The 13,432-nt window shown below is 41.8% G+C and overlaps 1 protein-coding gene across 1 annotated transcript; it reads left to right on the top strand.

Annotated features, from left to right (window-relative positions):
* The first annotated feature begins 2,989 nt into the window (after window positions 1-2,989).
* synpo2la (synaptopodin 2-like a) lies at window positions 2,990-12,682 on the top strand. Its single transcript, XM_072390661.1, has 4 exons — window positions 2,990-3,355; window positions 6,122-6,273; window positions 6,518-7,236; window positions 9,018-12,682. Exons 1-4 carry the CDS (start codon window positions 3,254-3,256, stop codon window positions 11,627-11,629), a joined length of 3,585 nt encoding a protein of 1,194 aa, XP_072246762.1. The 5' UTR covers window positions 2,990-3,253; the 3' UTR covers window positions 11,630-12,682.
* Window positions 12,683-13,432: the final 750 nt, after the last annotated feature.

Raw genomic sequence — 13,432 nt, 5'->3', positions numbered from 1 at the left:
GTGAAAACAAATTTATAACTGATGTCATGTTAAAAGAGGAGACAAACTTTGCCAGAGCTGCCATCATGGCAGTTTTATTACCAGATTTAGCCACTTTTCAGACCCCCTAAACTTTTTTTTTAATCATTATTATCTTTTTAAATGGGGTCTAACAATTTTTGGAACGTCCCCAGAAGTTTTGAGATGTTTTAGATTTGTATATTATTAACAAATGTAATCACTTTTCGACTGAATTGGTTGATTTGGACTACATTGTATTCAGACAGCGCTGAAGGGAACTTGTTAACGTCACTGGAAAGAGTTCTGAACTCCAGTTGATATAAAGTACATCCTGGTTTGGTGACAGGGGTGTAATTTTTTTTAAATTAATTTAATTTGTTTTGAGTTTGTTCTTTTTGTGTTTCTCGTGAAATTGCCTTAAAATGACTTCTGTTGTGAAATTGTGCAATATAAACATGGTGAATAGAATTTTATACACCACAGCCGCTTCTTTTTGCAGAGTCTGAATAAATCCTTCTGTAATTAAGAGACTTGTCTCAAATACATTACTGTTTTCATCAAATACACATACTGTTCACTTGTCACGTTGCTATTACTAAACGCTCAGTTTACATCATGTTTACTAGTGTAGCAGTTTCATTTTTACCTCATAAAAGTTGGAAGCCAAGGCTGGTAGTATCTGCCATACTGGCACAGACGCCACAATTAAAGGGCAACAAGTCTGAGCCATATTCAACTGAGAAAATCTGTCTGTGAGAGTCTTTTCAGAAAGGGAAATGTGCCAACAGAGAAATCATTAAATAGAAATATGAGCGCAAGAGAATGGAGAAAACATCTAACACTTTACAATAAAAAAAGCTGAAAAAGAAGAAAAAATAAGGCACCCCGTGAACCATGAAAGCGGAAACCTTGTAATGAGAGATATGCACACACAAACTAATTAACAGGGGGAACATGAGAGGGACAAAGCTGTCTCCTCGATTAACGGTTCTCCCTTGTCCACAGAGGGAAAAAAAACACTCTGCTTCCTCCATTTCCTGAGCTAAAGCAACAATTCTCATGTCTTTGCTGCCTTCTAACACTCCACTTGAATCCATTTCTGCTCCCAATACACAATAGAAAACATAAATCTAGAACTAGAGGCGAAGGTAGAACGCTGCAGACATGCTGTTGCATACAGATTTTGAACTTTCATTCTTTTCTTGAAAAACTTTATCTCTGCAACACTGTGTTCAACCCAATATAATATAAAGTAAGGGACACATAAAATACAGTTGCAGGTAAAATATTTCAGACAATTATGCTATGTAAAGGGCTGATAAAAGTTCACCTGTAGACTGGGCTAATGAATCATGAAACATAACACAAAGTGAGCCAATGTTAATTGAGTTTCAACAAAACAACAAACTGAAACTACGCCTTAAATATTAAATGAATGAGAAGTGAAGAGAGAGGTAAAGATGGTTGGAGGCCAACAGCCAGGCAACTTTTAACCACTAGGGGGAGTGACTGGCACAACTAATAACTCCAGAACTCGGTGTTTGCTCAGACATCTGTCTAATACCCCACTGCCCCTGTCTAAGAACACTATTGAAAAACAGGATCTTTTGTTTCTGATTCTGTCTGTCTGTATGGCAGAAAACTTGCTGAAATTATTGGTATTCTGTCAGTTATCAGCCCGTCTCCAGGGAGAGAGGGTGGCATTTTCTCTAAGTGTCTGACCCAGAACTGATCTCGGTTACTATCCTGAGGTCCTGAGACAGCTGCAGAGCAAGGCTGCCAAAGGGAGCAGCATTGATAGTAGCAGTGTAGCCTTAATAAGTTTTAAAGGTTTTAAAGGCCAGTAAAGTCCTCAAAGGAACATGCAACTTTCTTCAAGCAAATTTACATTGACAGAAATTTTTCACTATTTTTCTGTGCTTTATTTACAGTAAAGTAGATCAGAAGGGAACAGATGGACGTGAAGACAGTGGCAAAGTCCAATGTTTTTCACACTCTGTAACTTATCAATGCCTTTTTCTTTCTTTTGTAAATGGGCATGGACCTATTAAAGAGTGTTCAACTAATATAGTGAACACTGCACCTCAGCATCAGCATCACATCAGCATATCGTCTCTGAGAGCATGCTACCATGCTGGCAGTGCTTACTGTACTGTGCTTACATCTAACGTCACAGAGCCGCATGTCTTTGCATGCAAAATGTCTTTGTTCGGATTCCACCGATGTCAACAAATCCAAGATTTTAGCTGGGTGTGAGAAAGGGGGATCCAGTTGTGGAATCCATATCCACCAACAAAGAAAGCTATTTTTAGTGTGTGTGTCTATTTTAGTCCTTGTTGTTTGGCACAATTTTCTGGTTTTTGGCAGGCAGTCTCGGGTCCACATTGTGTTTAGGTATTTGCCATTCAGCCAATATTTTGAAATTCTGGTTCAAAACTTTAGACATACTTAAATGCTGCCTTAAAGGCTAGGGCAACTTTGTAAAGATTTAACAAGACTTAACCCAAAGGCTCTGCGATGACAATCAAGCATGTTTTCAAATCCAGATGAGATGCCAGGATCAGCCTGTCCAGCTAAAATCTAACCAGCAACCATCGATGTCTACATTACGGATGTCTATCAACAGCCCTTAGTGTAATTCAAAGACTTTTTAAAGTGATTAGGATTAGAGTGCCCTATCACAGCAAGTCTCAGATGTGAGATTTGAGAGTCAAGCTGTGATTGAAGGTTAAAGACCTCAGAGTCAGATATGAAACGCAGCCTTTAGGATGTTCTGAATGTTAACTTTGCCGTGGTCTGCAGAGGAGCAGGCAGAGCGGCAAAGGTGGTGGTATCCTATTTTTGGAGGGGCTATCAACAACCCAGTGGCACAGGTCTGAGTGACAGGACAAGTGTTGAGCTGGACCTTCCCCTTGCTCATTTGGGGCTGACATTCCTCTGTGTAAGCAGACACAGACCACCACCCTCCCCAGCCACCCCCAGTGGCTATGATGGCTGTCCCACTCTGGGTTTGTGTGGGCGTGTGTGTGCATGTGCGTGTACAGGTGTGAGTATTGGCCTTGGAGCTCAGAGGGAAGTCAGCACCCGGACAGTGTGGCAGGCAAAGAGCAAGTCAGAGCTCTGTTAAGGGGCCCTGACTGCTAAATATGGAGCCAATGCACTGAGGGGGGACCCTCAAACGATATACAAAAACCAAAGAATAACGGAAAGTAACCAAGAAAAAGAGGAAAAACTTAAAAAAAGACACAGAACAATGGTTGCAGAGGAAGTGGTCATTACATTGTCCGGCGGAGCGCCATGGGGGTTTCGTCTCCAGGGAGGCGTGGAGCATCAGAAACCACTACAGGTGGCGAAGGTGAGTGGTCACTCAGCAAGTTGTTTGAAAGTCAGCTTTTCCTAGCTTTCTGGAGCAACAGCGGTAAGTTGAAAACTGTGTTTCTGACTAAACAAAATGTGAAACATTAGCTGAGCTATATTAGATCGAGATTTAAAGAGCTGTGAACAAAACTGAAATGGAATATTGGCTGCTGTGCCGGTTGGTTCAGGGCCTGAACATGAGTCATAATCTTGTTTGAGAAGGGTTTTCATGCAGAGCTGTACTGATGATTGATAAGGTCAGCTTTAAACCTCAAGCACAGATAGCTAGAAATGTAAGGCAACCCTGTTGGATATCTCCCAAAAGGTGCCTCTTCTCATATTAAGCAGCATAAATTTGAGTTGTAGCGAAACTAGAGTAATGTTGACTCATTCAAGTATTCTGAACTTGTCTTAATTGTTTCTTGATTTGTAGGTCACCCTGAAAGTGGTTTTACATGTTTTTTTGAGGAACTAAATGTACACACAGTGCCAGAGAAGTGTGTACATTAATCTGTCCTTTGTTAGTCTGTCGTCATTGTGTGAAACGTATGGCTTCTTTACTTCATCCACACAAAATCAGCAGTCACAAACTCAACGGATTCCCATATGGAGCTGCTCAGCTCAGTTTCCTATTCAAGAGCAAATTCTTCATGGAAAAGAATTTGGTTCACATGGCACAACTGAAGCAGTTTAAATTTCAGTCTTGATCTTCATTTTACTACTCAGTATTTGACATGATTTGAAAAGCAGTGTATATGATGGGTTAACAAAGCTTGTAAACAGAAAAAATTTCAACCCTCTCATAGAGAACACTAAAAAAAGATACCAGGGAAGGTAACATCATAGTTAAATTTTCTGACTTCATACTTTTTGTTGTTTATGAAATCCAAGTTAAATATATTTTATGCAGAATATGTTACTTCAAAAAATTGTTTTCTATTATTATTATTATTATTATTATTATTATTATTATTATTATCATCATAATTCCCCCCCTAAATATAATTTTTTTTAGCATATATTAGTGCACACTCACATTTTGCGCACAAATTCAAAAAACACATTTGATAAATGTTGACTGAGCAGAAGCTTCTCCAGGTGGTTATTTATAGTTGGGAAGTACATCTCTGGGTTAGCCACGGTGTTTGTTTCAGCTCAGAACCTGAAAATTAGTTTCATACACACATTTTGAACATTCAGCAATCCATATCTTGCTTCTTAGGAAAAAAAGCAGAGTTAGTTGTTGTGGTTTCACACAAAAAGGAAATCCTGATCTTTAAAACTCTTTTACACTTTCTCTTGCTCCTGTTAGGATCCCACATGAGCTGTCGTGCTAACAACATACTGCTCAGTGAAGGATTTCAGCATGTACAATTTTACTTGTAATTACTCTTTATGACAAAATCATACAGCGTCCTCTGTCTGCAATATAAACCTCCTTTTTAAACAATATTAAGAATCTAAATGATTTTGCTTTTGTCAACGATGATCCAACAGTGCTGACTTATTCAACACACGTTAGTAGCAGGTCACCTTTACGGTGGTGGACAGCTGTTTCTGTCTGACCGTCCAACACTGCCTGCTACTTCACCCTTGAGAGCAGGAAGGCGTTATCTTGTCAGGTCCAGTATGATATCGTTCCTAACAGGTGGAGCGGCGTGGAGCTTCTCTGAAAGAGCCGGTGTCAGGGTTCAGTTAGTGTCTGTGAACCTGCATGTGCGTGTTTGTATGTTTATTTATATGACTCTGTGTGTATTTCTGTATCAGTCCATGTGGTGTATGTGAGCAAGCATGTAAGGGCATTATAACTGTTATGATTTGCAACCGCAAGGTGACTGACTGAACGAATAACTTGACATCCTGTGCCACGAACAGGCCCAGGCCACTTTGAAAGGCTTAGCTAAATGGGGACATGGGATTTCATTACAGGCAAACCAGAATAGCTGGAAAGAAAACTAATTAGGGCATTCACAGCAACATGGTTTTAACTCTAAATTCTTGTATTCGATATTCAATTAATACATGCAGGATAATCAACACTGCAATCTTGTCTTTGAAAATGATCTGCCTTCAATTTACAAAGCAAGATGTTGCCATGGCTTGCACAGGTTTGAGGCGATTTGGGGTGGGCAAAATGCCATCTCGGGCACAAATAGCAAAGCACCAAATGAAGATGGCTGCTGGATGGCATTTTCCTCTTTAAGTGTGCATGAGTGCCCCACTTGAGCTGTAATATGTGGCATGTGTCCACAGCAAGAACGAACTGTCAGGACAAAATCAGCTCTCTGTCAGTCACTATCACAAACCAAAGACAAGACAGCAACATAGCACTGTCAGGATTTTATTTTCTATCCCCGCAATTTCAGGAATGAACATACAGTTCCCAAAGAAAATTATTTCTTTGCAGTAAAAGAAAGAGAAAAATAATTATCCTGAACTTCAAAGCCAACCAACCAATCAAACCAACTAAAGCTGCAGACTCGAGATTTTGCCTCACATTATAGTGGATATGATAAATCCTGTAATAATATAATAGACATGGCGAGGCATGCATGGCTGAGTACAGTGATATGAAAATACTACAAACATTGAGAAATATACATGTGCCATTCTAGACTTGGGCATACCCCAAAGGTCTACAAACTTAACTTGAGACATAAAATACCCGAATGTCTCTTAAAAGACTTGTATATTGTTTTAGACTAGTCCCCAAAGAATTCCAGAATGTATATTTGCTTATTGTAACTTTCTTTCCTTTTTGCAGGTGCGGAAACGCAGTAAAGCATGCAGGGCTGGGCTGCAAGAGGCTGATGAGCTGGTGTCTATCAACGAACAGCCATGCAGATCGCTTTCCCATGCCCAGGCCATGAACCTCATCGATAGCTCCCCTGGGGTATTAAACATCCGGGTCAAAAGGTAAGAAGAACTGAACATTTACATTGTTAGGAAACATAAAGCGTCATCATCCCACCATAATGAATAAAAAAATGTACCATTCAAAACTCACAGAGGTGATATGTATCATTTGCACCAAACAAATTAGAAATAATGCTTCACCATTAATATATTTCAGCTGATTGTGCTGAGGACAGATCAAGATTTAGGAAATTAGAATCTTATAATAAACCCATACACCCATCACAACTCTTATTGTTTACAGAGCACCTGCTGCTTTCCAGTCTGTAGTGCTCGTCACTCGAGCTCCATCACCCCGTATTGACAAAGAGTATCGGGCTGCTCTCAGAGCCATGTCACCATCCAACCCTCACCATGCACCTGTTCGTGAAGTCCACCGTAGCCGCTCCTCCCAAACCAGTGGTTTGACGTCCCCACCTGGGAGTGAAGCTTACTATGGGGAGACTGACAGCGATGCAGATGTGGCAGGTTATGAGAGGCAGCGACGTCAGAAACGCCGGAGCCCGAGCAACTCCAACCCTGGAAAACCAACAGGACGAACATCTCCTGAGGGCGGGGAGACATCGGAGATGAGTGGCTATGACAGCGCTCCAGATGCACAGGTTTTCCCACGTTTGTTGGATGGACATGGGGGAAATGGGGATGGAAGAGGAGGCCTACCGGGAGTGGCAAGAAAAGAGGTGATTTACCAACCTCCTGGGCCAGGAATATGGACCTCCCAGACATCCACAGAGACTTCCTCCATCATCTCCTCAGCAGATGACCAGGGGCCACGGGATGGAGGGCAAGAGGAGGATAGTGGCTTTCTGGAGCCAGCCAATGTTCCACTGGTATCCCCTGAAAGAGCAAAGGAGGCTCTGATGCTGGGCTCCCGCAGCCAGCTTGTGCCTATGGTTGGTCCTGTGAATAAACCCATTGATGAGGAGCTCACAACAACCTACATGGAAAAGGCCAAGCAAGCCAGTAAGTACTGACCACCAGTAGGGATTTTATTTCATGTGAGACCTGCACACATTCCTTATGCAGGACATTTGTTGATTCCAGAGTAAACACATTAAATCATCATGTTTTACGTCTCAGATGAATTAGAGATGTTGCATATTTCAATAGTTTTCTCAGTGGTGCTCATTTTATACTATTCTTTGCCTAAAAAACCCTCTTATTTCATTATGTAATTCAGTTTTTTATATGCCTTATGTCTTTGTGCCACCTGCTTTGCAGCACAGAAATACGTAATTGAAGATCAGCTCATTTATCACTATGTGATAACTAGTGATAAAGGTCCTCTTACTTGTCAATGTGGAAGCCTAACTAGTTGAAAAATGTTCAGTATTATTCCAACGTCTCCAGAGCTTGACATTGACTACATCTTATACATAACAATAAAACCCAAGTATGTATTCAAAAGTAAACTAATGGTCATTTTTATGTTGTAGTAAAAACAGGAGTGATGTTTTTAAGTTCTGTCTAAATCTTAAAACCTCAACTAAGACCACCACGGTGTCCTTGTCCTTGTCGTAATCTGAGCTCCGTAACTAAATATCTTAGCTAAAGAACGTAGCTCAATATGAATGAGTGAGTATAACTTAAGTATGTTAAAGAAAGCATGGCCAGTATGGTACTATATTTACTTCAAGTTAAGTGTGTAAAAACCCACAGCTATCAATCTGTGAAAAGCATTTGCAGCTGCTTTCAGGTGTCAAGTAACAAAGCAGGGACCCCAAATTTTCTCTCCTCTTCTCCCTCACACGAATAATTTGTATTCCAACATTTATTATGACATAGGTTAGTTCCCATAATAATAACATATATGTTTTTACATTTTGGGAAAAAGCACCAGCACAGTAAGATGTGCCTCAATTAAGCTAGATAAGATACTCAGTAACATATGTAAAAGGAAATATGAAATAGTCACTTTGAAGTGCAGTGAAACGTTATTTGTGTGCCTAAAATGTAACACAAAACTATAACAACAGAAGGCTGATGTCCTGCAGCATTTGTATGTCTCAAGCAAAAATTGTTTTCATGTTTTCACAAACTTTGAAGAATTGGTACAAACTGACACAACCCAGTGATGCAGCAAAACAGCGATGCAACACCACGAAAGAACACTGACACTGACCAAGCATTCTTTCGTACAAGCTGACGTCCTGTCAATCATCCACAATAGTCCGTTGTAAAGGACAGAGCTTAGCTCTCAGAAGTCATCAGGCTGTTTCAAGAACCTAAATGAATTTACACTTGTAAATCTCCTTTGCCATCACAGAGTACAGGATTGAACAATGTGATGTCTGAGACAAAGCAAGAACTGCCTTCACATGGTAGTGTGAAACAGAATAAGGCTGCATGTGATAATCTGTTTAATAACATAACAAGTTAAGGATATGTAGTGGCAGCCCTTTGAAGTTCTCCTTGCTGTAACCTACATCCTGCAACTTTCCAACAGCTTGCAAGTATTTTCATATTAGGCAGACATCAGAGTGCAGAAGCCTAATAATGTGCAAATTTATCCTTCACCCCAGCTAATGTGAGAAGCTCAAAACTTGCCTGGAATTTTTCCCGGAAGTGCTCCTGTGACAACTTATGAAATGGATGCCTGCTGAAGGCATGGCGGTCAGGACAGGTTTACACACATATGTCAGAGTCAGTTATTGGTCTAAAGGTTACATTATTGTAAATTTTCAACTGTAATTATTTGACAATACTGCACAATTCCTAATAGCTATGACTTTCATATCCTGTAGAGCTGAACCGAGGGGACACACTGCAAGATAAGCAAGTAAAGGAAGCCAAAAGCAAGTGTCGAACAATTGCATCTCTACTGACAGATGCTCCCAACCCTCACTCCAAGGGGGTGCTGATGTTCAAGAAGAGAAGACAGCGTTCAAAGAAGTATACCCTCACCAGCTTTGGCAGTGTTGATGAGGACATGTGTCAAGACTCACAAGAGGAGGATGGAGTATTTCCTGGCAGTGAATCTGAGTTTGATGAGGATGGCTTCTCAGCAGTTCCAGACCCAACTTGGGATGGTGACTACCTGGATAAGCTTGAGAAGAGGGCAACAGCAGGCATGGAAGGTCGTGGGGATGGAGCAGAGGATGCTCCCAGTCCAGGTTTGAGTGACACTGCAGGAAAGGGTGCCCAGTTGTTTGAGCAGCAGAGAAAAAGGGCAGCTGAGCATGCCAAGAGGGTAGAATTTGCACAACCTCTGGCTCCTCCACAATCTCAAGCCCAGGAGCATCCTCAAATGTATCCATTGCATCAAGAAGTACAAGCACAAGTGCAACCAAACATCCAACCTCAGCAGATACCACAACCTGGCTCTATATCCACACAGTCAATGCTATCTCAGGCTCCAGCTGCAGTCACTGATGCAGCCAAAGGTACGCCTACTGGAGACCTCCCATACTCTGCAGTTAGCGCAGTTAGCATAGTAATGTCACCGCCACATACGACATACAAACCAGTCACTGCCTCAGTGACTGTTCTGGACACACCTGCACCACCAGCTGAAACACCAATACCAGAACTATCTTCAAGCAATGTTCTGAACAGAACGGCCCGTCCTTTCACCCCTGGCTTCATCAGCATTCGAGCTGCGACTGCCCCTGTAACTTTCAGACCAGCTGTCACAAAGAGGAGCCAGCGTCCTGCTTCGGCAGCTGTTGTACCATCACCATTCTCTACTTCCTCAGAATTTACAATTAATGCTACACCAGTAACTCCACAGCTATCCCCTGGTCCCCCACCAATATTTTCTCCACAATACTCCACCCCTCAAGTTCCCCTGGCTCTAACACAAGAGGCTCCTGTAACTGTTCACCCTCCTGTCGTTTCTACCTCTGTGGAGACATTGCAGTCATCACCAGCAATAACTGGTGTACATCAGGCTCCAGTAACAACTGTGACCCCAATGTCAATGCATTCAGTACCAACAGCCCCACAAGCACCAGTGGTTGCAGTGTCTTTCCCTATGTCCCAAATTTCAGGCTCAGCTGACCCAGTTGCCTCAGTGCCTTCATTTCAAGTACCAGTTTATCAACCACCACCACCACAGTTTTCCACGCCACCTGTAGCTCAAGTATCAGTGGTATCCCAGCCTGAAGCTGTAGCTCCAACCCCTGTTCCTGAAGCAACAAGTCGCACAGGAATCTTACTTGAGGCTCGACGGCGTAGTGGAAAACCCAAACCTATGTTCAATATACCAGATGTGAAAAAGAACTCCCCCAATCCTGAGCTGTTGTCAATGGTGCAGAACCTAGATGACAGGTCCACCAGATACAAGAGTACCCAACCATCTGCTGAAGTTGTCTATGATGGTGCAGAGGAAGAGAGAAGTGGTGATGCAGGAAGAGTTCCTCCTCCAGTTGCACCCAAACCTCGGGTCATCCATGAGGCCCCACAGATTCTTCAGGCTGGAGGAAAGGGAGCCCAACTGTTTGCCCGAAGACAGAACCGCATGGGAATGTATGTTGTGGACACCCCACCTGAGACCCCTTACCAGCAGGAAGTGTCTTTTCATAATGAAGTACAACCCCATGACCCCTCACTCACCACTTCACTTCCCTCTCAGTGGAAATACTCCCCAAATGTCCGTGCCCCTCCACCTATTGGGTACAACCCACTCTTGGCCCCCACTATACCCATGGGGCCTCAGAGGGATATAAACAAGCCAGACAGCAAGGGCAGAGGAGGATCCCAAAGAGAGGGCATCAAAGCTCTGGATTTCATGAGAAGGCAGCCCTATCAGCTCAACTCAGCCATGTTCAACTATGGAGGCAGTACCACTAATCTATCAGCCATGCCTTCTTACCAGGCCCAGCATGGTAATTACACAACAACAATGGTAGGCAGCTCATTAACCTCACCTCGGCAGATACCTGTCAAGACAGCCCGCGTCTATGAAATCAAGCGATTTTCCACACCCACACCCATGTCAGCTCCCTCTCTGGCACCCAAAGTCATTGCACCTCGCTCAGCCACTACCCTTGGGGAGCGTTTGACTCATTCTGGCATGACCTCCCCACCTCCTGCTGCTTTCACCCTAACTCCAGCACCATTCGGTGTTCACAACCCAGCCTCACCACCATCCCACTTAGTGGGACTGCCCACCCTCCCAAAATTATCTGCCCCCGCTATTCCAAACCCTATGCCCCCTGCAGTCCCCACACCTTATGTTCCAGTATCATACACCACTGGGCTCCAGACAGCCAAGCAGTTCCAAAGTGCCCCTGAGCTCAGCATACTTGCTTCTTTGCCCCCACTCAAGCCCAGCCCAGTTCAGGCACCCAAACCACGTTTTGTTGCCACCAAAGGAGGAGTTCAACCCCGTGTCTGGAGGCCAGGAGCAATCTGAACAGCAATAAACTACCACGATTAGTTGATTATGGACATGTAATTAATCAATAATAACTGTGATGACAAAAAATATGCCAGCAGTTACAGTTTCTCAACTATAATTATTTTCTGCTTGCCTGTTACATTAATATTAAAGGGAATATCTTTCGGTGTTAGGTAGTTGGTTGAACAATACAAGTATTTTGATGATATAATCTTTAAATTCTAATGGGAAGTTCACATACAATAAGAATAAGCTGCTAAACATGTAAATTAAACCTGTCATTTTACAGTGAACATTAGGCGATAAGGTAATGAATAACAAACTTAAAATGCTGAAATCAGACAAATTCTTTCAGTTTGTTAGAACTCAAATCATGGTAAATATTATAACCGCTTATCACATTTACTTTGCTGCTAACACATTTAAGTGAGTGACAATAATTACAGTGTACATTACCATGTACTGCATAATCTACAACATGCCTGTCCTGGGGGAGGTTTGTGTAAGGCTTCTGGAGATCACCTCGATCGCCTCTACTGAATTATACTTTGAAACTTGAAATATCAGAAAAGTGAACTGCTGCAGTTCTGATCACAGGATGAAATCTGAAGATGTATGCTGTTTGATGTTAACCAGAGAGAGTGGATAAAGGTTTATACCTTTAAAAAATTAACAAATGCTGTCACGTGCTGTCTGTAGTATTAACAAGAAGCACCCATAGTGACCTTGTCATCTCATAGAAGTGTTTAAATTATGCGTGACCAGGTGAAAAAAGCAAATTTTTTTCCATCACCTCAGATCAAGTATGGATCTATAAGGGAAGTTGCAGTTTGCACCTGCAAAGTGTTATTGAGGTTGTGCCAAATGCCTCTGCTCACTATAACCAGAGAGAAATGCTATCTTTTTTAGCACAGGTCACAAGTGCCTCTGCTGTCACTGAATGTAAACTTGGCACTGGATATCGCTTCCATTTGCCATTTCAGCACACCACAGTTTCCTTAGTCTAAGTGTGAACGTTGCGGATATATGTAAATTCTTACATTTTATTAAACAAATAACACAGATGAAGGATGTGTATCTTTTTTTGTTGATTCAATCTTAAGGGATATAATGGGAAGTTGATGGACTGAGAGGCATCAGCCTTTATAAAAGGGTTCAAGGAATGAGAATAGCTGTGGACGGAGGATAATGTATATGTTGTCCAGAATATTCAGTGTGTTCTCAGTTATATCTTTGCCAATCTCCTATTAATGGAGATTATCAAACGTAATAAAACTGAGACATCTGAATGATTAAACAAAGTCTGAAATCCTACCTGTAGATATTATTTGAGAATGGCTCGGGAAGTTTGATCTGTGATCTTGTGATAAAACTCAAGACACTGATGGGGAGAGGAGTAGCAGTGTGTTTTCATTTCTATTAAAATGTGAGGGTTTAAATGTACCTTGGAAGTAAGAAACAAAGAAATGTTTTCAGCTATGGAATTATTGGAGGGTTTTCTTTTTTTTTTTTTTACTATTTGTAAAGAATAGTTTCACACTTGTTTTCATAATGATATGGCTCCAAAATTTGTGCATTTTGTTATGCTGAGGTGTAAAATATGACATACAAGTTACTGGATACAGTTAGACAAAACAGTAAGTGTGAAATGTTTGTTTTTAATGCTTTGTAGAAGTTTATACTGACCACTGGACAACACATTTTAGAGGAATAAAATTAGATTTGAAAGCCTTTCATCTGTCTGAAATGTCTGATTTTTTCATTGCCCCTTGCTGCTCAGTGTGTGAACCATATTCACTGCAGCTGGGGCTCATCTCA

Source organism: Leuresthes tenuis, unplaced genomic scaffold (genome assembly GCF_036924035.1).
Source record: "Leuresthes tenuis unplaced genomic scaffold, fLeuTen1.0.hap1 SCAF_8, whole genome shotgun sequence".
NCBI classification, from domain to species: Eukaryota; Metazoa; Chordata; class Actinopteri; order Atheriniformes; family Atherinopsidae; genus Leuresthes; species Leuresthes tenuis.
This window is presented reverse-complemented; position numbering and strand designations above follow the sequence as displayed.